The sequence below is a fragment of the Peromyscus maniculatus genome, chromosome 4 (assembly GCF_049852395.1).
Source record: "Peromyscus maniculatus bairdii isolate BWxNUB_F1_BW_parent chromosome 4, HU_Pman_BW_mat_3.1, whole genome shotgun sequence".
Taxonomy (NCBI): domain Eukaryota; kingdom Metazoa; phylum Chordata; class Mammalia; order Rodentia; family Cricetidae; genus Peromyscus; species Peromyscus maniculatus.
The window spans coordinates 33228499-33253638 of record NC_134855.1 but is presented as its reverse complement, the minus strand read 5'-3'; the positions used below and the strand labels follow the sequence as shown (position 1 = coordinate 33253638).

At 36.3% G+C, this 25140-nt stretch overlaps 1 protein-coding gene across 1 annotated transcript in view; it reads right to left on the bottom strand.

Annotated features, from left to right (window-relative positions):
* Nucleotides 1–2179: 2179 nt before the first annotated feature.
* Galnt13 (polypeptide N-acetylgalactosaminyltransferase 13) overlaps nucleotides 2180–25140 on the bottom strand; it is a 577725-nt gene continuing 554764 nt past the window's right edge. The window contains exons 12-13 of the mRNA XM_006974228.4: nucleotides 16552–16686; nucleotides 2180–3822 (exon numbers count right to left, since the gene is read on the bottom strand). Coding sequence (XP_006974290.1) covers nucleotides 3682–3822; nucleotides 16552–16686 — 276 coding nt within the window. The 3' untranslated portion in view covers nucleotides 2180–3681. The remainder of the gene's footprint in view (nucleotides 3823–16551; nucleotides 16687–25140) is intronic.

The following is a 25140-nucleotide window of genomic DNA, read 5'->3' as shown; positions in this document are numbered from 1 at the left end:
TGTGTTCCCAAGTGTTTGTTGGAGTATGAGATTGGCAGTAATTGACGTAAATAAAAGAGTGGTCTTATTGTTGGTCAGAGGTATAGAAGCTAAAATTTGCAGACAGGACAAGAGTTTGCTGTACTGAATAGGTAATGTTTGAATAGAAACCAAAAGAAATGAAGTGAATGACATCTACGGGACAGATAGAGCCAACACTGATGCAGAAACTTGCTTGGCAGCCGGAAAAGTGTTATGAAATGCAAGATGGTAAGAGATTAAGAAACAGAGATGTCTCTACATGTTCATCTATACACGTGTGGATCCATGTGCAGAGAGTATGTGCACGTATGTTTGTGGAGTACATTTGTCTACTTAGAGAGACATGAGAGCTATGAGATGAGTTGAAAATTAATCGGAAGATTATGTTCAGAGAAGTATAAAAATTCATACTTAGTAGGGTCTATGTGAGTTTTGTAATTAACATGTAGCATTGGGTAAGACTTGGCAAAAATGTGGTATCATACTTATATGCATACTGCATATGATTTGAAAGGTCAAAAATAGTAACATATAGTGGATGTGTTAACAAATTACTGGTTTCTGGTTATATAAAGAGAGCATCAAGTTAATTTCTAGATGGTTAGACTCAATTTGTCCAACCTTTGGACAATGCAACACAATGTTTTCATCTACAAAATCAACACTTGATAACAAAGCAGTCAGTTATCAAAAAAGTGTGGCTATCTAAAAATATTTTGAACTAATTTAAATTTTTTTGGGGGCAAGTCCTAGTTAATTTTGGCTGCAGGCAGTGTCATGCAGACAGCAAAACACAGGTAGGATAGGCTTAAAAAGTTTGAAAGAGAAAGAAGTCAAAAGTGACTACATATTTTACATGTGTACTTACATGTGTGCACGCATATACAAGCATTTGTGTGAATGCACATGTGTGGAGGTCAAAGGTCAATCATAGACATCATAACTTGATTTTAAGGACAATCTCTCATTGGCCTGGAGCTTGTCAATTAAGCTAATCTGGATGGTCAGGAAACTCAAGGAGTTCACGGGTCTTCATCTCCCCAGTGTTAGGATTAAAAGCACATGTCAACACATATAGTAATTTGCTCTTTTAAATATGGGTGCTTGGAATCAGTCTCAGGTCCTCATGCTGTGGGGCAGGGCAAGCACTTTGCCAATTATGTGAATGATCCCTCAGTTCTCAACTTTCTAGTTTTGACTTGAGTATCTAGAAGGTGAAAATTGCATTTGTTCTTATGAGAAAAACACAGCGGAATGTGTACACTGAAGTAATTGAGAAAATCTACTAGCCCAAATCAACTATGTGTGCAAGTGTGTGTGTGTGTGTGTGTGTGTGTGTGTGTGCGTGTGCGTGCGCGCGCGCGCGCGTGTGTGTGACAGACTCACTGTGATTCCAATCAAGGCTTTAATTTTCTTTACTAAGGGTAAACATTTTTGAAGACCTTAAATCTTTCTGGTTTCGATGTGTATGATTCTGTCTCCCCATACATCTATTTTCTTTTTTTCTTTTTAGGCACTGTGTGGCATATATCCAAATCACATGATGACTTTTTGAGAGTTCTTCTCATGTATTTCACCGTGACCATAAAAATTTTCAAATGCTACTGAAATGCTTCAAATTCAGCTCCCATTAAGTAATTACATTCTTTTAAAATGTCATTGACCACTCTATATGTTTTGATTGAAATAAGTGGAACATACTACATAACTCTTGAGAGTCTACATTTTTTTTTCCAGAAAAACACTACATAGGGAGATTTCAAACTATTTGAGTCAGGACAAGAAGAAAATATAGGACAGAGTAAAAAAATTGAATATGGGCTTGATGTCAGGCTTCAGCTGACTTGAGTGGTCATGATCAGGTTAAGGTTGATTATTCTTTGAGGGCCATGGATTCTTGTTAGATATGATATGAACTATGTCTATCCAAGGAATAAAAACCCTGACATTCAATATTTTGTCTAAAATTTTGGGAGTCTAATAAATCCCAGAAGTTTTTGGAGTAAAGGATGCTTGAGCTTTAAGCAGCAAACTCAAAACATTTAGTTAGAATTTCTCACAATTCTAACAGGGTGGAGTCAAAGGGGAAGCCAGCTAGGAAAATAAATTAGGAAATTTTAGGTCTTGAGAAAAAGTTATCTTTTTCATTCTAAAATTGTGTGTGTGTGTGTGTGTGTGTGTGTGTGAGAGAGAGAGAGAGAGAGAGAGAGAGAGAGAGAGAGAGAGAGAGAGAGAGAGAGAGAGAGAGAGAGAGAGAGAGAGACAAAGAGAGAGACCGAGACATAGGAGAGAAAGGCAGAGATAAAGATCAGAGATGGAGAGATAAAGGAGGTGTAGTTAGCCAATTAATGCTTTTTCTAGATCATTAAAATAAAAGGTCAAAAGAATAGGCTTTCTGCTTCTGAAGAATCTTCTTCTATTTCCACTCCCCATACCTTTTCTCCAGCTGCTAGATACACAGATCAAACATACATGTACAACAACTACATGGCCACTTAAAATGATATTAAATAAAAAAATTTACTAATATCCCATCACTGTTTTTTTTTTCTTGTTTTTTGTAACATCAGTTCATTCACTGTGAACCAAGAGGTTTTAACATTGAAATAACACATGTAATTGTCCTAATTATAACTGAGCCATACTTGATGCCAAATCATGTCTAGTGGTTTAATTAATATCAATTTAATAAATTTTGTTTACTGGTGATCATTGTTAGATTTTATAGCATAGTAATAATTTATGATAGTGCCATACTTTTTAAAAATAAAATACAAAGTGCCAATGACATCACTGGCTGAACTAAAAGTAATTAATAATTGTTTAAAATTGAAATCTAAAAGCTCACCCTTCACCTACAGTTCTAGAGTGAAGGGCAAAGGTACAGCTGGATAGAGATAGAGATAGAGAGGCAGTTGGGGATTCAGATCCTGACACCACCTCTCAGAGCAAGACTGTCCTCAGGATGAGTTGGAAGTGAAGATTTTCTCCCAGCAATTCTTGGAGTTTGTATTGTTCTTGTCCTCCTCAATGTCTGACTCGTTCTTTTCATCATTTAACTTAAATTTATTATTTAAATTGAATTGTTAAGTTTTTTATTTGGTATGATGATTTTATAATCTACAAATTTAGTAGCAACCTTAATTTTTTTCCTGGTCTGAACATTTTGTGTGATGAATTCAATGCTTATGAATGATTTCATATTTGTCCCAAGTGTTAGCATAGAAATTCACCATGGTTCCATGAAACTTTTCTAAAAAGAACGTTTTATAAAGCAATGATATTTCATAATTAAGATATAGTATAAGGCATTACATGATCTCTCCTTCCATCATTATTACAACACAAAATAAACCAACCCTAAGTAACCCTGTGACAAGAGGGTAATGAAGACATTTTAAAAGCAAACGTAAGGTGTATTTTTCCCAAACAGGTCAAAGTTTTAATAACAGTTTCCTATTTATTTTGTGTGCTTCTTCAATCAGATACAAATTTTAGTAGGGAAATAAACATTCCTAAAAATGAATTATAAACAACTGTGTTTTAGAATACTAAAAGTATTTTTAAAACTTTTAATTCGGCAAAGTTGATATTTTCACCAAATGGGAACAATGGATAAACAAAAGTGTAGAGACTTTCATGTCTTGGGAGAATCGGTCTTCATGCCCCCAAGGTCATGTTCCTCAGCAGCCATTGTTGGGATCTGCTGCCACTGCAGTCCTGCATGGTAGGCACCATTTTATCTTCCTCAGAAGGTTCATCAAGACATTGGTTGCTGTTAACATGTCTCAAAGTGAGTCTCTGTAAAAGATAAACAACAATCAGTAACATACTAGCACATTAGATTAAAGCTGCTCTTCAAAAATATTCTACATCATTTTATCGTACAGTAACACAACATGTTTTTAAAAGGAACTATGCACAGGTGTCTCTAAGTTACATATACAATTTTGATGTAAAAGGTTTGTTATTTCCTATACACCACTATTTGAAGGTGGTTAAAGAAATTGGCTGATATTTATTACAGGTTGCTGAAAATTCAGATATTTGTGTCAAAAGCTTATTTATGACCTTGGAAATTAGTTGATGGTGACAAATATTAGTGTCAGTCAGCAATAATTTGATAAACACAGAAATCAACCACACAACTGTTATCCAGATGAACAAAATGACTAGAGATGACCCTGTTAAGAACTACTAGGCTATAGTACCTTAGACTATAGTATCTTTGACATTAACTGTATTCCAGCAATTAATATAGCCAGAAATGATCAATTTTACTTCATGGGATGCTTACCATATTTAAGATTCTACAAATTTATCAATATTAAATTGAAACAGAGCAATGATGATGTATTTTATTAACTTCACAGTTCTAATAATTATTGCACAGTGTTTAGTTATCACAAAGCTTTTCTTTCCATTTGCAATAAAATTCACTTTCTGGGACTTCCTATTCCAGCATGTTTTAAAGCAACATGCTTTCAACCTATTAATTATATATTACTTTGTTAATTTCATGGGCCATGCCCAGAAACACAGGAAAAGATCTCCAACTTAAAATGCTCTCACATATGTGAGGTGATTTGCAAGTAAGTATTGAAAATTGTATCCTAAACACATGTTTTTATAAATTGCCAAAATTAAAATTTAGGAAAGTTGTCTTTTTTATATTTTCTTACTCTTGATATTATGTTGGGGGCTATGTGTGGTAAACATTTAGAGAAACACCTATAACTCATCCTGTACTTCACTGCTGTAAGAAAAGATAGAATAGAGGACAGGATGCTGGGAAAGATGTCGCTCTGACCACAAGCAGGAAATTAAAAGGCTAGGCGATTAAAAATGAAGGTGATGTCAAGATTGAGGCCTTTGTTGTCATTTTTTAATACAGAGTATCAAGCCATTTTTAGTAAAAAAAAAATGAAGAAAAAAAGAAATTGCGTAAGATAGCAAGAAGATGGCTGGTTTATTCTTAGGATGACAGGAAATTCAACAATTAGCCAGTTTGAAAATCAGATACAAAACTGAACAGAAACAATATTTTCCTTTAAAAAAGAAGCTGTAGGTAAGATCAACAGCAACAAAGAAAATCATCTCTGTCTCAAATTTGAGTGAGCTTATGTGTGTACATTCTCCTTCAAAAAAGCACCTACCATTGCATTCTTCTAATAGCTCCTTTTTTTTTTTTTTTTTTTTTTTTTTTTTTTTTTTTTTTGGTTTTTCGAGACAGGGTTTCTCTATGTAGCTTTGCGCCTTTCCTGGAACTCACTTGGTAGCCCAGGCTGGCCTCGAACTCACAGAGATCTGCCTGCCTCTGCCTCCCAAGTGCTGGGATTAAAGGCGTGCGCCACCACCGCCCGGCTTAATAGCTCCTTTTTTAAAAAATAGAATTTTTGCATTTATTGAATAGGTTACCACACATTGACTTATACAATATACTGTCATTACTTTATTGTAGGGTATTCACATTCACCAACAGTGGTTGAATGATTTGATCAATTACCTTTTGTCATGTTAGAATAAAGAGTTTTAAAAAATTATATAGAAAAAGTTTTTAAATGATACAAATAATGTCAGTTCAGAACTTTCTAGCTACTATTGTTCTTTCTAATCAATATGTAAATATTCTCCTTATGGCTTTTTTTTTAATGACCTGTAAAATGTGCATGCACATGCCTGACAGGAATCATACTGTGGGCTTCCTAAGAGCAGAAACTTGTAAGTTGGTTCCTGGGCACTGTCTCCATGGAGCTATCATCTACTTTGAGAATTAGTTTACTCAGCATGGTGGTTTCCTCATTTGCCAGATGGAGATCTCAAAACCTTATGCCAGAAAGTGACCTTTGGAAAAGCTAGCTAGCTTCCAGAAGCTGTAAGAAGTGATGAGGGAACCGATGCAGGCTCTCCTGCTGAGAGAATGCTTCTCAATGGTAGACTCATAAGATTAAATGTTTACACCCCAAACATTCTGTTGGGCATGCACACAGAACATTTGGAGGCTTAGAAAACAAACTCAGATATTACATATAAATTGTCTTGTGACAATTCCTCTTCATGCAAATGGTCTTGGCTACTCCAAATTTCCATCTCTTCTCTGAGTTGTCCATCACTCAAATGCACTCCAATTCAAACAATACCTGTTCTGCCCTCTTATCCCCTCGCTTCTGTTCTTAGGTGTGCCACAAACAGTGAAGCTCAATTGTGTGCCAGTAGCTTTACTGGTTTACTGGAACCAGAAAACCTCTGGAATCTCCCATGTGTTTCCACAGCCAGCGGCTAACATTGCAAAATCACTTATTTATTGGTTTTAAAAAAAATCTCAAATCCAAGAATTCAAAAATGCTCTTATTTGTACTGTTTGCAAAAAAATATTCCACAGCTACTTATTGACTTCAACTGAATAGAAATTCATTTAATTATTTAATGAGAAAATAGTCACAAATTATGAAAGTGATAAGTAAAATGTATGATTTTGAAGAGCTTTGATTCTTATAATTAAATCACCTATCTAACTACAGAAGACATGTATATATGGCTTTTCCATGAGCTGTTCAAGATAACTTAGTTTTTAGTAAAGGATTTACTTAGTGTCTCAGAATAAAGCAATGGTAATTTATAAAATATTTGAAGAAATGGTGCACACACAGAGTTGAACCATTTGAATAAAATTTAACAAATTTAAACAATTTCCAAGTTCCAAAATAAGTCTTTTTAGCCTATGTTATATTTAGTCATGTTTTCACCTTTGACACACAATCTGTTTCGATATAGATATGGTTATTGTTGAGTTAAAACAAAATAAATATTTTACAATATATTTAACCCATTATATTCACAGACATACATATACATATCTATATTTGAAATAAAAACTGGAAAATACATTTTTGTTAAAGATAGACTAATTATTACTTAAAATATCCAAACTCCAAATTAATAAGTAGCTAAGAAGTAAAAGATAGAAAAACAACTCCACACAATGTTTTATTAAAATTTCAGATTTTGATAACTAAAATTACTAAAGCATATTTAAGAAGTCTGAAACAAACCTCTACAAGCCATTAAAGAAAAAAATCATCAGTAAGATTTCCAAAAATATGTCTAAAAACTTCTGCTCTTGTATAGTTTCTTAGTAGCCATTTTTGCGAAGTGCTATCATTACAGGTCTCCATGGTAGGATGTTGGGAGCCATCTGCCACTTTGCTTATTGAGAGGCAGGACTGCGTGATTATGTGAACAAGAGTGTGGGTCTGTTTGACAAAGAAAATAATGAATAATGACAAATCAAGTACAAAGGTAGTAATAAATCAATCATCCCAGACAACATACAATTTCTCCTGGAAAAGGACGGGAGACACACGTCACAATAATTGCATCCATGAAGCAGTGAGTGGCAGCCTTTCAAATGGCTTTAATATCAGCTTTACTCAGTAGAAATAAAATGGAGTTAAGACAGATTATTAAGGAGGAATTTGACATCAGATGATGAAACATTTCAGGCAAAAGTTATTTTTGATAGAATTTTGTTCTCATAGTCTTATAATAAATACATTTTAGTGCCAAGTGAGTTGTTTTGAGAGAGGTTATTCAAAATAATTGATCAACACACAGTTATATTAGTGTCCTCATATGTGTGCCTCCAGCCTGAGAGGATACCAAGGAAGACTCTGAGATTATTTTGTTTTATGTTTTCATGGGCCTAAGCCAGACTTTTGAAGGAATCCACACATGCAATGACATACTCATTAGTTAGCATGGCAGAGAACATGAAGAGAATGAGCAGGAAAAAATCAAATCCCCTGTGAACATAATAATTTCATCTGACTGTATCTTATTTCCAAATATAAGCTTAAGAAAGGTAGTGTTATAGAATATAAATCATCCACTCCAGGGCCAGCCCAGAGAAATACTAAATAATGTTGATTGAAACATTCTATAAGGCCAATGCCAAAAATAAATTCTATTGAAGTAAACTCCAATTTGTGGACAGCATAATGGATGCAATCACTGGATTTACCTTTTCAAGGTTTACCTTTCAAGGTTTATCACTATGTACAGAGAAATGGTATGTAATGATTTTCACAGTCAGAAAAGGTAGCATAAAGCATCATATCTTACCTATAAAATGATGCTTTCAGTGACACACTTTGACTAGCTTTCTTGACTAAATATAGCTGTATTTACTATCTACACTGTCTAAATTAGGCAACATCATCTACTACTAATTGATTTTTCTTATTGCTCCCAACTTTGCCTAGAAAGTGTCATGCTAATACACAAAGTTCTCTTGTTGGGAATGATAAATTTCATGCATCATTACAAGGAACAAAATAAATTAGGACATAATTTTTTACAAAGCTATAAATCAAGAGAAAATTTAAACTCTCAAGCCCATCTACATATTTCAAGCCCATCTACATATTCTTTTATTTTACAAACCACATGTTACTTACTATTCTTTATTTAAAAGCAAAAGAAAATATATTTATTTTTTTCAAATATTCTCTCCACAAGAGACAATGATTATTAATTCTGTCACATGTCTGTCTATGAGATTGAAGTCATCGAATTAAATAACCTCCTTTCATTTACATTGTGGGAATCCTTTCTAAATAATTTTATTAATTCTCTGAGCATTTCACATATGCCTTTTGTCAAATTTGCAATGAACACTTCATTATGAGGCTGTCACTGCAAATTGCTTTGTGGAACAATGCGGCTCGCAGGCTCCCATGCAGCTTACTGACAGATGCCTTCTTCAATGGGATCATTTAAACTGTTGACTACTAAGCAGAGTTATGTGAGTCTAAAGCTAATATTACCTATTGTGTATCATATAGCATCACTTAATCATTCCATTCTAAAATGTAGGGCATTATGATTCACTGCTATGTAGAGTATTCAAATCACAATAGCTAAAGATATATTAGACAAGTTTGTAATTTCTGTAATGACATATTTATATCTGATATGTCATGAAGTACTTAAAAATCTACTCTCCAAACTGCACAGTTCCTACTTACAACCAACTGAAATCAGGCTAGGAAAACAAATTTGGTGCATAACACTTGTATTAAAAATACTGTTTAAAAAAACCTGATATTTTGATGAACACATAAAGCTGGCTGCATAGCTGATTTCAAAAATGACTATAGGTATCTTAGTTGGCGTACTAAAAGTTTAAAATAAGAACAATAAATTCACGTTCTTACATAGAAAGATAAATAAGACTGACCTTAGAATATTGAACTACTTTAACTTATTAAGAAGTCATAGATTTCAAAACCTCTTGACCAAATACTAAATAACAGTTTTCTAAAGCTTAATCTCAAAATGTTTCTATTGAAAACACCTAGTGTGGTATCTTAAGAATGCAAACTGCACATCCAGAAGACTGCAAGTGTTCTAAAAATCAAATGGAAACAATTGAGAAGAGATATAAGTGCAACACTAATCTATTGAAATTTCCATTAGCTGATTCTAGCAAGAAATCAAAGCTATGGGTCACTGGGAACACAGAAAGGTAACGCTAGTCTAATGGGTACCACCTTCAAAAGGTAAGTCGAGCTGTCGTTTGTTAGAAAATTCTACACAGGAATGTGGGAGGGTTCTAATCTTAGGCCACTTACCTTGAAATTATATTCCCATTTACCTGCTTTCTGATAAGGGCAAATAAAAGAAGTTGGTTAAGAATGATTTAATATAAGCCTCTGTGTTTTCAGTAAGTTCAAGCAATGCGTTTACCTACAGCAATCGTCTCCTATGGACAGAATGTATAACAAGTGTTTCCTCAGCCAACTTGCTCAGTCATGTGAAAAGCAACACTTATTTTTAGCATCATATTTTGCTCCCCCTCCTTTTTTTTCTTTGTGGAATAGTGTTTGTTAAGCAGAAGTGCTTTGATCTAAAATTAGATTGTATCACTGTATGTAGCTTCCTGGATGTGCAAAAAAAAAAAAATGTGATTAAGTACACATACTGCAGGAAAATGTAAATTTGGAATAGATTGGAGCACACTTGTGATGTTGAAACAGTATAAAAACAAACACAAATAAAATAAAATGGATGAAATATGCACTTTCATAAAAAAAATACTAAACTGTCTAGTGATGTGAAATTTATCATTTTCTCTTTGTTTGAACTTGCTGGAAACAGATATCCCATGGCACTAAAACATCTGGATAATTTTATTGGTAATCTATATCAAGTGTATCGTATGGTGCTAATAAAAAGTCATGTTCTCACCAAATCAAACCAGTGATGCCAGCCTTAAAAGAGTGCCAAGAATATTCATGTTGTGTTGTTTAAGAAACATTGACTTATGCATACTCAGAAGTTTGTATTTATGTATGTGTGCATCTGTATCTCTATATATGTAAAAGTAACAATCAATTATCTATTTGAAAGGGAGTGAAGGTGTTGAGATTTGGAGGAAGGAAACATAGACGTGGTTGGAGGGAAGAAAAGGAAGCGAAGAGTGAAGTAATCATATTTTAATTAAATATATTTTACAAACCAACTTAGGGGAGTCAGAAAGTACTGCAAATCTTTTAGCCAGAGAGGCACTTTTCATCAATGCATACTTAGCTCCATTCAATTTGAAGAGAAATTTTATATTAATTACATTATGAAGACATTTAACTAAGGTTTCTAAGCCATTATTGTGATAGAGTAATTGTGTGGCCATTTGCCTTTTAAACAGCTCATATTTATTGCAGATGGGCTTTCTTATCATTAAGGAAAGGAGACATTCATATGTGAATACAATCTGATACTGCATGTGACTTAGCATTTGCTTGTATGTAACAGGGTCCCACTGTTTGCCCAGCTTATCAGATCATCACCACTGAGAGCATCTAATTATTTGTAGTATTTCAATTACCTCAGGAGGCAAATTAGTATCGGAGAAACTGCCGGCTTTTAATGCCAGACACCTTGATGCACACACTGACTCGGCTTTATTTCAAACATAGAGACTACAACAATAACAGTTTCATAAGGTTGTGGCAAGAATGGCCTAAGCAAACAGGGAAATCACAGCCTTCCATTAACTTTCTTTCCTTCTCTTCTTTTGTTCACTTAAACAGATAACAAACCAAACCAGCGAGGGAGACTCCATGCTTCAAGGCACGCGGTGTTCTGAATGTTCTACATGTTCATTCCGATGGATGACTCTTTCTTTTCTCAGACTGAAAGGAGCGTGGCCGAGAAGGCGATGGAATATTTCAACACTTCACACTGTGAGATTCACAATTGAACCGGTAACTAGCTTTCTTTGAAAACTTTATTAGGACCTGAATCCTAGCTCTGCTCCTGGCAGGGTAATCTTTGTGCTTCAGGTTTGTCCGGACAAAGCTTGAAGGAGAGGAGTTTAAGATTCTTTTCAGCTCTGTAATTTTGTGAACTCCACCAGTTTTTATTCTGACTCAAAACTGCACCACCTCAGAGGTTTCTCAAAGAAGAAAAATTTTACCCTTACTAGCAAATGACAAAGAACTGAATTATAGAGGTAGCAGGCAGCACTTTCTACCTTCCACTATTGGAACGTGAGAACAGAGCCACTGAACAAGGACTTCTTCACACCTCGGTATCTCTCATCCTTTTTTCTCCCCTCTTCCCTTGGGTCCCCCCGAAGGCCTTGCACTTTCCAAAGTACTTTTCTGTCCTTTCCTGTTTGCATTGGTTTGCAGCAATCTATAAAAGAAGGCTCGAAAGATGGCTCAGCAGTTAAGAGGATTGGCTGCTTTTGCAGGGGGAACATATTCAATTCCCAGCACCCATATAGCAGCTCACAACTGTCTGTAACTCCAGTCCCAGGAGATCTATGACTCTCTTCTGGCCTCCATGTGCACTGCATACACAGACTGTATTCAGGTAATCATTCATACACATGAAATCAAATTAAGTAATCCCCCCAAAATATAGAAGCTATTTATCACTGTCTAGAGACTAGATCAAACTGAAATATGCATATCAAAGACCTGGGAATAAATAAACAAAACAAAATAGAAACTTGGATTTTGTGTGTTAAAACATTATGTCTCAGGTTCAAGATTTCAAGTCCCAGGAGAATTTCAAGCTCAAGATTCACTGCTTATAGCAGCTATCAGAATATGTTGTGGGAAGAAAGGTCCATAAATGCAACACTTAAAGGTAAAGGAAGTCATCAAAAGTATTTCAAGTTCATAAACACATTATACCCTTTTTAGTTACTACAAAACATAATCAAAATTCAAAAATAATTTTAAAAGGGCCGAGCATGGTAATATGCTATTCTTCCCTTCTCACAGGGTTTCTCTGCATTCACATACACACTTATTTTTAATTATTATTCACTATTGTGTGTGGGAAAGTGTAACATGAATCTTAAAAGATCTTATTAACAAAAACAAACCCGGAGCCAGGTATTGGGGTAAACGCTGAAAGGTCAGAGAAACAGAATGAGCCACAGCCAACCTCACCTCGCCAATTCCTCAGGTGGTCTTGTTTTCTCAGACTGAAAGCCTCTATGTCCTCATCTGAATGGGTCTTAGGTGAACTACTGCTAGAAGCCTAAAATCTTAACAAGGCTCTAAAAAGCCTCTAGTTTCAGGTCCTCAGGCTTTATATACATTTCTGCTTCCTGCCATCACTTCCTGGGATTAAAGGTGTGTATCACCATGCCTGGCTGTTTCCAGTGTGGCTTTGAACCCACAGAGATACAGATGGATCTCTGCCTCCAGAACGCTAGGATTAAAGGTGTGTGTGCCACCATTTTCTGGCCTCTATGTCTATCTAGTGGCCGTTCTGTTCTCTGACCCCAGATAAGTTTATTAGGGTGTACAATATATTGGGGGACACAATATCACCACATGAGTGAGAGAGAAATGTGAGAGAGTAAGAATCAGAGAGAGAGAGGGAGACAGAGAGACAGAGACAGACAGAGAGAGAAAGAGAGAGAGAGACACAGAGAGAGACAGAGAGAGAGACAGAGAGAGGTGAGCTCTCACACACACACACATGTAAGTGCCCATGAAATGTATGTGAGGCATGTGTGCCATGACACACGTGTGGAGTTCTAAGGACAACCTTACAGGGTCAGTATGGACCTTCTCAGTTCAACTTCCTGTCAGTTCCAACATTTAAGTTACAGTCCCCAGGATGGTACATTAACCATCTTTACCTGCTGGACCATCTCTCATTGAGCAGAAGGGTGATTATGTAAGTGGAACTTCAAATTTAGCTTCTAACACATAAACATAGAAGTAAATGAAATGATGACACATGTTTTTGATATGAGATTATTTGTTTTCAATAAAAATTCTTGAAATGGATGGCATATTATAAGTATTTTAGGAGTACCCCAAAAAACCTAATATATCTCAAAATTTATAATTTTACAAAATATTACAGAAGAAAAATTATGAGAGGAAATATGCAAAAAATTACCTAGTTGAAAAGCTATGGTTTTTCATTTTCCTTTAAATATTATTTAGTATTCAATATAAATATTACTGATAGTAAAAAAAAAACAAGATATAAATGTAATTATCAACAATATTGTCACCATGGAGGAATTTTACTTGTGACTATGGAAGCTATTGTTTAGCCAAGGGCTTCAGAAAACTTTAAAGATTGGAGTGTTATATTGGACAACACAGCTTTATCTTATAAAATATATACTCTTTCATTCTTAATATGCATGTACTGTATTTTACTTCTTTTAACAAAAACCTAATAAAATTTTATGATTTGGGAAGAATTAAGTAGCAACAACACAATGTTTTATTTAAAAATAAATATTATTCACAGAACTCCTATTTTGTCTGTTTTTTCCCCTCATAGAAGAGGTAAAATTGCACTAGGGACAGGTCCTGACCCCACTGCCTGGGGGCCCCTTAAACAGTTGGAGCTAAACATCTGTCTTGCTTATCCAGAGGGCCTAGTCTAGTACCATGGGAGCTCCTCACTATTGGCCCACAGTTCATGTGTGTCCACTAGTTTGGTTAGTTGTCTCTGCACTTTTTCTAGTCATGGTCTCAATATCCTTTGCTCATAGAATTCCTCCTCTCTCTCACCGATTGGACTCCTGGAGCTCCGCCTGGGACCCGGCTGTGGATCTCTGCATCTGCAACCATCAGTCACTGGATGAGGGTTCCATGATGACAGTTAGTGTATTCAGCCAATTGAGCACCCGAGTAGGCCAGCTCAGGCACTCTCTCGACTATTGTTAGTAGTCTATGATGGAAACATCTTTGTGGATTCCTGGGAACCTCCCTAGCACTCTGCTTACCCTCTGTTTGGCCTCTCTTACACCCTTACCCCCAGTTTGCTCATGTAGATCTCATCCATTTCTCCATCACTGGGTGATCCATGAGTCCTTCCTAGGGTACTCCTTACTAGCTAGCCTCCCTGGAGCAGTGGGTTGCAGTCTGGTTATACTTTGCTTTATATTTAGTATCCACTTTTGAGTGAGTACATAACATGTTTGTCCTTCTGAGTCTGGGCTACCACACTCAGGATGATATTTTCTAGTTCCATCCATTTGCCTGCAAACCTCATGATGTCATCATTTTTTTCTGCTGAGTAGTACTCCATTGTGTATATGTACTATATTTTCTTTATCCATTCTTCAGTTGAAGGGCACCTAGGTTGTTTCCAGGTTCTGGCTATTACAAATAATGCTGCTATGAACATAGTTGAGCAATTGTCCTTGTGGTATGATTGAGCATCCCTTGGGTATATGCCCAAGAGTGGTAGAACTGGGTTTTGAGGAAGATTGATTCCCAGTTTTCTAAGAAAACACCATATTGATCTCCAATGTGGCTGTGCAAATTTGTCTTCCCAACAGTGCATGAGTGTTCCCCTTGTTGTGCATCCTCTCCAACATAAGCTGTCTTCAGTGTTTTTGATCTTAGCAATTCTGACAGGTGTAAAATGGTATCTGAGAGTCATTTTGATTTGCATTTCCCTGATGACTAAGGATGTTGAGTAATTCCTTAAATGTCTTTCAGTCATTTGAGATTCTTCTGTTGAGAATTCCCTAGTGTATGAGCCATCTTTTTGGAGCCTAGTGCCTATGATGAGACACTTTGCACAGCCTTGGTACACAGAGGAGGGGCCTGGACCTGCCTCAACTGAATATACCAGGCTCTGCTGACTCCCTATGGGAGACCTTGCCTTAGAGGAGGTGGAAATGGGGGTGTGAGTTGGAGAGGAAGGCTGGGGGTTGGGAGGACAGGGGAATCTGTGGTTGGTATATAAAATGGATAGAAAATCTCTTAATAAAATAAAATTTAAAAAAGAGAGGTAAAATTGGATTCAAGATCCAGATTTCATACTTGTATTTAGTAGAGAGATGGTCCTCTGGGGACTTAAAATAAAGCATGGTGATAACAGACAGTTATCACTATTCTAACAGTTCAAGTTCAGGAAAACAAAATGGTGGCCAAATAAAGAAGGAAAGATGTCAGCAAAGAGCACAATAATGCAATGTAGGAGGAGTCAAGGTGTTTTTCTTTATGTTACAGAAAATATTTGGTGTCCTCAGAGCCTGGCAATATGCAAAATATAGACCTCAAATTATCCTTGCACACACATTTCTGATCTTGCAAGAACTGATTATTTTTTCTATTCAGCATATTGCTCCACAGAGAAGTGGGGTTTAAAATGGTACTCAAAATATTTTTAAAATAAGATCTTGTTACAGTTAAAGTACCAGAGATGCTGAAAAACATTAGGCTTTGGTGAAATGCTGCACCTATAGAATGCATTTACCTCTACTATGTTTTTATCTCCTAAGAATAAAGTTGAGTTTTTCTGGTGAATGCATCCATTGCTATTTACTATTGCCTATCATGCGACCCAATGACCAGTTCATCCTCCTAAGCCAAGAGATTTGACAGAAATAAAAGTCTTTTGGAGACTTAGTTTTTGGAAGAGAAGTATTTCTTTTTTATTAGCTCCATCTGATGGCTGAACTAATTTTTGCACCTGGCCTAAATAAATCCTCAGTATGTTTTGTTTGTTTTCATTACCCTGCTCTCCGACATAAGGGGATGACATGCTGTGAAGGGACTACTCGGTAACTCTATTCCTGACTAGTGCATTTGCTTCTACACAAATCCACTACAGAAAATAGAAAGAGATTCATTGTAATATTCTTTCCAAGAAAAAAATACATCTTGGTACTCTCATCAGATCTTGAAAATGTTAGACTGAGAATTATAAACATTAAATATTATAATGGAACAGATTTTAAATACTAACATATTTCAATATCTTCCTGTATTTACACATACATCTCATGGAAGCACATTTTCCTGGATTTACATTGGAAATATACATGAAGATAAAATTTTTTTTATCACATAATATGATTTTACAGCAATGGACTAGTTTGACAAAATCCAGTTTATATGATGTCACCCTAATGTTATCAAATTTGATTAAGCATGCTAATAATTCATTTCCTCTTTGGCTTTGTTTTTGGAGAAAGTAACTGAACTTAAGTATTTAGTGATAAGTAAGTCATAGAAAACATCTTACCTCAGCATCATATTCCCATAGCTGATTTCCTCTCATATGGTGGCATTTTAACATGATTACAGGTCCATTGAGTCTTGAAACATCCAGGCACAAGTCATCAGTTCGAATTTCTTTGTCAGCAGTATAAGAAAACACCTGAAAATAGAGAATTTAGCTAATAAAAAAATATCAGGTTTATAAAACACACTGTTTAGCAAAGCTGTCTGTGGACATTTTCATATCCTATCCACATGGTTCAAAATCCTCTCTATTGATTTTGGGAAAGCTGCATCATCTTGCTGTCACTTTATCTGACAGCAAAATATGAGAATGCCATCTCCCTTAGAAGACTGCAGTGAAGCTTTGATTTAATATATGACATCGGTAAATGCTTATGAGCTGGCCTTGTATTTCCTATGTGATACATGCTTAATGGAGCACACACATGTCAATACTGGTTTGTAGACAGCAGAACTTCACAGAGGACTGTCCTTCCTTTCTCAACAATTCTCTAAATCTAGACAGTCATTTTGTTATATGTTTAAGTACCTTTTATAAATTTTATTAATGTCAGAAGGTTTATAAATATAGGATGATTATCTTTTCAAAGCCTCAACAACCATAGCCTTACATTCTACTATAGTTCTCATTCTATGATTTTGGCTAATCTTGACAACATTAATTCTTTTCAAAATACCCAGGAAATGCCAAGGCAGATCATTGATTCACTGGGAATTCAAATTGAAACTATAAATTTTATAATTTTTGTATTAGTGTTAATAACTTATTTATAACATTAACTATTAAGGTTTCATGAGTGGTATTATGAGCATAATTGTAAAATTAGCTTTCTTCTTTTGCCTGTGATGAGCAAAGGTTAGTATTCTATGGGTTCTTCTTTTTAATTTGAATGTCAGAGGGAGTACAATTAGAAAGGTCATCTCTAAGGTTTGTGTTTTCGCAAGAATTCTAAGAAAAAAGCTGGAGCCCTGAACTACAGACTGAACTACAGTCTTACAAACTCCAGGCTGAACTACAGTCCTACAGACTACAGGTTGAACTACAGTCTTACAAACTCCAGGCTGAACTACAGTCTTACAAACTCCAGGCTGAACTACAGTCCTACAAACTACAGGCTGAACTACAGTCTGGCAAACTCCAGGCTGAACTACAGTCTTAGGAAGACTTCATAGCTGGCAGGTGGAGCTCAGTGGTGGAGCTCTTGACTAACATGTGTGAGACCTAAGCTCAATCCCTAGTACCTACAAAAAAACTGGCAATAATTAAATTTAGACTACATTGTTAATATTTTATATGGGGAGATGAGAGGTTTGGGAAGGCTTAACTAAAACTGAGGACTTATGTGTGGTATTTTGTGTTCTGACAAATAAAGCTTGCCTGGAGATCAAAGGTCAGAGCTAGCCATTAGAGGCTAGACAGTGGTGGCACACACCTTTAATCCTAGCACTTGGGAAGAGGATGCAGGAAGATCAGGAGTTCAAGGCTACCCTGGGCTACACAAGACTGATCCAGTCTAAAAGAGAAAGAGAGCCAGGTGGGAGTGGTAGAGGACTTTGATCTAGCACATGAGAGTGGAGACGGGAATATAAGGAGGGTGGAGACAGGATCTTGGCCCATTCAGTCTGAGGATTTATAGAGACAGGCAGATCCATTCCTTCTGAGATTTTGTAGAGTAAGAAGTCTCTGCTGGCTGGCTGCTCTGCTGCTCTGATCTTTCAGCTTTCACGCTACCATCTGACATCAGGTTCTTATTGTGAAGACTAATTAGGATTGCATTTCAGACTTACAGAAATCTTTTACAGAAACCCATTATCTTGTAGGTTAATTTTTAAGAATTAAAGTGAAGTAATTAGAATTGCATTGGTAGAAAATTCTGCTCCTTGAAACCATGTGCAATTAAACAAGACCAGCAACAGGCATGGTCTACCTCCCTCCCTATGAGCTGCCGGTCAGAAAAGCCTCAGAGGAATCCACAACACTGGATATTGTATTTGCTTTTCTTTTCTTTTTTCTTTTTTTTCTTTTCTTTTTCTTTTTTTTTTCTTTTTTTCTTTCTTTTTTTTTTTTTTTTTTTTGGTTTTTCGAGACAGGGTTTCTCTGTGTAGCTTTGCGCCTTTCCTGGAACTCACTTGGTAGCCCAGGCTGGCCTCGAACTCACAGAGATCCGCCTGGCTCTGCCTCCTGAGTGCTGGGATTAAAGGCATGCGCCACCACCGCCCGGCTGTATTTGCTTTTCATTGCCCATCAGAACTTGATGATAAGACCCTATTGCTGATGATGCTCCATAGTTTGGTTCAAAACAGACAAATCAAGCTAGAACCCAGCCAGAAACTTCCCTCCTGTGGGCTAGCATTAATAGTTATGGAGGGTAGGTTAACCTGCAGGATGCTGGCAGAAGAGTCATCAGTGGACTTACTCCGCAATGGAACCTGTACTCTACTATATATTGGTCAACCAGGCAGGATTGCCCATTTGTACAATAGTCTCATGATTGCTGTGGAATAACTAATCCTTTTCTTTTGGGATTTAAGATGCACTTTACAGGGAGAGTCAAATCTGGCCAAAATCTCTCAGAAAGTCATAGGCCTTAAGGAGAAACTCATTACTGGTTTAGTAAATGGACATGTTGTAAAACTGTTTTCTAAATATTTATGTTTCTACCTATAGATTATGTTCTCATTCTTACCCAGAAAAGCGTCTTGCTGCAGTGGGTATGATTTAATAAAGATGCTCAAAACAAATAAATGATCAGAGAATACATGGCTAGTCTATGCTCAGACCTAGAAAAAGACATTTATAGCCTGTCCCTTCCACCCGAAGATTCAGGGAACAGCATGGACTAGGAGACAAAAAGAATGTAATGCTCAGGGTATGAGTAGATGATGTGAATACTGTAATACTGATGTGAAATGGTTATTGCACTCATGAAATGAAAGCAGCTATGGTTACCTACACAAATCCTTCACAAAATAAAGCACATCAATTTTGCATAATGATTGGGGTGAGGACAAATGAGACCCCTAGCTATTTGTAGTTAATGGTGACTGAAGGAGGCTTATTTTTCTTCATTGCTATACCTACTGGTAAATTGTCCTTGATGTATTAATAACCTCACAATTATGCATATGCAAATGATTCTTATTTAAACTATTTTAATTTATTAAACCATATTAAAGTAAATTTTATAATAATAAAAAAATAAGTAAAATATGGAGATATGTTGGGAAAAACAATGGTTCCAGAGGACTATGAGGTAGATAGGAAAGATGAATATGGGGATAATATGATCAAAATAGTCTTGTATACATGTGTAAAATTGTCAAAAGATAATTTAAAATTAAAAAGTGAAAATAGCTGCCATGCATAACTGAAAAACTGTCTAGAGTGTGGGAAACATTTCAATGTCGATGATAAATCTAAAACCCTCTTACATCCACCACTTGAAACAAAAATTCTTCATAGAGATTATACATTATACTTAGAAATGTAAACACTTGATAAGTATGTCATGTTAATTTAATTTTATATATCATACATTTTATGTACAAAATTCTGAAATAAATTTCTATGTTTCTTACTTTTTCATGTTAATGCTGTTTATGAAAGAGCAGTAAGTAGCCAAAACAAGAGGAAAAAAATTAACCTAGAAAAGTATTTTATCCTTAGAAAAAAGTTACTGGAAAATCCATTAATGAAGTTATTCAAATAACTAGATCTGGTTGTGAATCTACAGGAAATAAAGTGTTGGAGAAATGTATTTTACTCATCACAGCACTAGGTCAATATTACAAATATTCTGAAATACTGACATTTCTTTGCTTCAATGCTACTGTAAAAGAAGTTCCTAAGACTCAGGGGAGAAGGAGGCATAGAGATCAGTAGGACAAAAGTGCTGTAAAGGGGAAAAAAGAGAAAATGAGAACACTGTAGCTGGAGGAAGGGAGTGTAATACAGAAGAGATAGGGAGGAAAATTAACTAACACCAAGGACATTTGAAAAATGTAGGGAAGCATATTATTAAATAAATATTACTTAGATGAACACACACACACACACACACACACACAGTTATATCACATATAGTAAAATATGGCTCTGTTCAAGAGCCATAGAATATCTAACAAAAATCCAGTCATTGGAAACTTCCCTTCATGTTGTTGGTCAGATTCCCAAAACAATATAAGCTATGACTATTGCCTTTGGTTGCTTCTCAGAACTTGAGGTAAGAACCTAATATTAGTTAGGGTTCACTAAAGTAGTGGTTCTCAACCTTCCTAACACTGTGGCCCTTTAATACAGTTCCTCACATTGTAGTGATCCCCAACCATAAAATTATTTTTGTTGCTACTTTACAACTGTAATTTTGCTCCTGTTTTGAATTGTAATGCAAATATGTGTATTTTGCTATAGTCTTAGGTGACCCCTGTGAAATGGTCACTTGATGCCAAAGGGGTCATGAACCACAGGTTGGCAACTGCTGTTCTAGAAGAACAGAACTGATAGAACAAATTTATATTTATATAATCTCTATCTATATATATTGGCATAAAAATAGTTCATAGACAGGTCACTGGTTGGTCACTCTGAGGAATGGTGTCATATATGGGGCTCAGTGTTGGTCTATGCTGTTAGCAGATGTGGCAACTAGCAGAAGCTGTACCCAAGTCAGACTTAGTGAGGGGCAGCCCATGTTGTTGAGCCCAAAATAATCTTCATCTCTGCCACCATGATCATTTTGTTTGTGGGCCCATTGGACAATGACAGGAATGGCTGGGGAAAGAGGTTCACTGTCCACAGAATGGGTCACCCTATCTACTTGATTATTAAACTGTTCCTCTGCTGAAGTCACTTTTTAATGAGCATTTGCATGGGGCACAAGTATTTTCACACCCTTTTCCAATTTGAAGACACCTATTCATATAGTTCTTCCCCAGATATCTTTCTCGCCAAGTTTCCAATCATGCTCTTCCCATGTTCCTGACCATCCATTTTGTTGACTACATCCCATGAATCAATGAACAGTAGCACATCTGGCCATTTTCTTTCCAAACAAAATGTATTATCAAATGTACTACCTAAAGTTCTGCCCAATGTGAAGATTTCCCTTCAGTGGTGTCTTTCAGAGTTGTCCCAGAAAGAGATGTAATGCTGTAGCTATCCACTTCTGGATGATGCCTGCATAACATGCAGAAACATCAGTAAACCAGGCCCAAGTCTTCTCTTTCTCTGTCAACCAGTCATAGGACACACCCCATCAGGATATTGGTGCATGACTGGAAGTAGATGGCATTGTATTGAGAGACTTTTTTTCATGTAACTGGTTTTTGACTTCAGGACTTGCTCAGGCCCAGTCATGCATATATCATGTCTAACTGAAAACAGATTGCTACTGTGCACATCCTACTTTATGGCTTGATGAGCAAGATAACATCCAGCCCATGCTGGTCGGCAGAGGTCACATGGTAACTTGGTAGCCTATTGTCAAACGTTCAGTTTCTGCTACAGCCCAGTAGCAGGACAAGAGCTGTCTTTCAAAGGGATAATAGTTGTCTGAAGATGATATTCTACCAAATTTCGAGTGGTCATTCCTAAATATTTGTATATATGAGCAATGTTAAATGAACTCAGTAGGTTTTGAATGTGAGTGCACGTTTATGTACATATATATGTAACAATAACAATTGTAGAAGAGGTCATAAATTTGAGAGGTTTTAAGAGCGATACAACAGGAGTTAGAGGAAGGAGACAAAGGGGTAGAAATGAGGAAAATATACGGTAGTCTTTTATGAAAATTTCAAAAATTAAAATTAAAGCAATATTAATTTGTTTTATACCTGATAAGTCATTTCATTTTTACCTTCAATTATTTTAGGATTTTTAACTCTTTATAGTAAAAACATTAGCATATTGGTCTTACATATCTTTAATTTTTTTAATTTGGAGATGATTAGATTCTCCTTCATATCTATCTTCCATTGTTCCATACCTGCTTTTGAAGTTTCCCTGATGTAATAGACCCAGGAAACTTACTTTGAGTGTAAGGAAGCAAAGATGTGAAATAGCTGCCCGTCATGCAACACCACAGCATGCATTCAACAACTAGTATGTAGTCCTGCCCCAGTCTTGGAGCGATTTCTCAGGTTGCAGATGTGGAGGTAGATTCCTACTTTGATAATCTACTTATAAACTAATGCGAGGTTTTCCATTATTTTTTCCATGCCTATGCCCTGACTTCTGCTCAAATATCTAAAGGAGAACTGCTCATTTCTGGTAGGAGACTTTCCTGACACCTTTACTTTATACACTTCCAACACACTGGGACAACCTGAGTCTCCTGTTGGATTTCTTAGGAAATCATTGTCCCCTGTGACTGTTGACTGTGGGGTATCTCAAGATTCCATAGTTGTTTTCAGTTGCTGTTTGGAATTTCCAGTTCTGGGCCTGCACAATTTGTTCCTCCACTATTGTAGCTTAAACCTTTATATGTTGAACCATATTGTAAGAGACATTATCTCCAACCTACATAACAACAAAACTCGTTAACTTTCCCTATCACACATGTTAGTGACTGAAATAGATTTCCTTTATTAGTGAAGTTTTATATTACATTTTACACACACATACAAAAAGAAACTTCCTCGTTTTCTACTTCTCAATCAAATTTCTTTACCAGTAGTAATTGATACTTACTAGAACTATAACTGAATTACAGAAACTACTGGTTTAGCATATCTTCAGTTTTCCATTGCTAAATTAACTTTAATACTGGTAGAACTAGAGTTCATTCATTTTAATTAAGCTAAGGTGACTAGGACCCAATGATCTGTGTGCTCTTTCTTTTATCAGACAGGATCACATAGGAAGAACTCAACAGCAATGGAACCCCCATCTATGTAAGGCGTTCTATGTACTATGTTTCATATACATATTCCACACTATTAAATGTTCCCTTCATATTTTTATCAGTATATATCAACTTATGGAACTGCAGAAATATAAAAAGTCAAATCTCCAATATCTGTGACATTGAAATTCAATACCCGTATGTGGGTAAAATTCAGCCCATAACGTCTTTTAATCTTAGCATAAATATGGAAAGAGAATGTATCCTGGTCTACTCTCAAGGGAAAATGATTCTGTGAATAGTAAGTTAACATTCATAATAACAATAGCTTATTTGTTAGGGCTTGATAATCTAAAGTTTAGATTGTGTTATTTGGCTATTTTAATCAAAACCCCGAAAGTGATGTGGTATCAAAATTTATCCTCATTTTTTAAAAAATCGAGTTAGCTTCAGGTTGTCAGGCTGATGTGGGAAATGTAAGTTTCCTTGCAAGCCCCTCAGCTGGCTGTAGCCTCTTGCCTATTGTCACATCTCATGGAGGATAGTCAGAATTCTTTTCTAAAAATTTATTTTACATTTAACTGCAGTTTCCCCTCCCTCCTCTCCCTACCTCCCCTCTGCCCACCTCCCCCTGTCCACTCTTCTGTTTCTATTCAGAAAAGGGAAAACATCTCATTGATATCAACAAAACATGGCATATCAAATTGTAAGAAGACTAAGCACCTTGCCTTGTAGTAAGCCTGGGCAAGACAACCCAGTATGAGGAGTAGGGTCCCAAAAGCAAGTAAAAGAGTCAGATACAGCCCCTGCTATCACTGTTAAGAGTTCCATAAGACCAAGCTACACAAATGTCACATATATGCAGAAGGCCTATGTCAGTCAATATTCTTACTCAAATTTTCTCATTGTAACTGTTTCCTCTTTTCCAGTCTGGCAAATTCAAAGCTCCCTGCTCATTTGTGGCTTTTTAGAGCTTCTCATTCCAAATGTCTCTCACCATGTTGTTAACAAGGAAGGCAATGCATATTTTAAGGCATGAGAAGCTCTGGGATCTGCTGACCACAGGCAAGGCAGATGAAACTCCTCATTTCAGTTGATACAGATCAATGTCACCACATGCGAGGTGAGGCGAGGCAGGTCTTAGCCTGCCACACTTGCCAAGTGACAGAAGCTCACAGCGACTCTTAGAATGATGCCCTATGTCATTTACAGGGCCTTATTTATTTATAATGGAAAGAGTCAAGTCTTTCACAGTCATGTGGTTCCATGGTGCTGCATGTTGCCCACACCTGCAAAGTTGCCTTAATCATCAGTTCTCTCATTACAGGGACAGCAACTTCCTCCTTTGTAGAAAAATCATATAGATTTATCCACATTCCTATGTCTCCTGATACGCCCTGGATTGCATCCTCTAAAATAGCATGTGGCTTTACTATCCTGTTCTTTAGAATGTGTTCTGAGAAACGTGCTCATTATACTTGCAATTGGTTGTCATGTATCAGTGTTAGAGGGGCCCTTAATCCCAAATGACTGGTGTCTTCAGAAAAAAAAGAGAAAGGAAGCCTTGGGAAGCTGAAGCAGAGCCTGGAGTGACTGTTCTATTGAACTTTTCCCTGGGTTCATAAAAAGATGCCCTCTCATACTTTGTTTGTGCAGCCATGACAACTAGAACAGAGCAATGCAGTAATAAGCAGCTATATGCCATTAGCAAGGCAGCTATAGACGCTTTCTAGAAAGGATCTGAA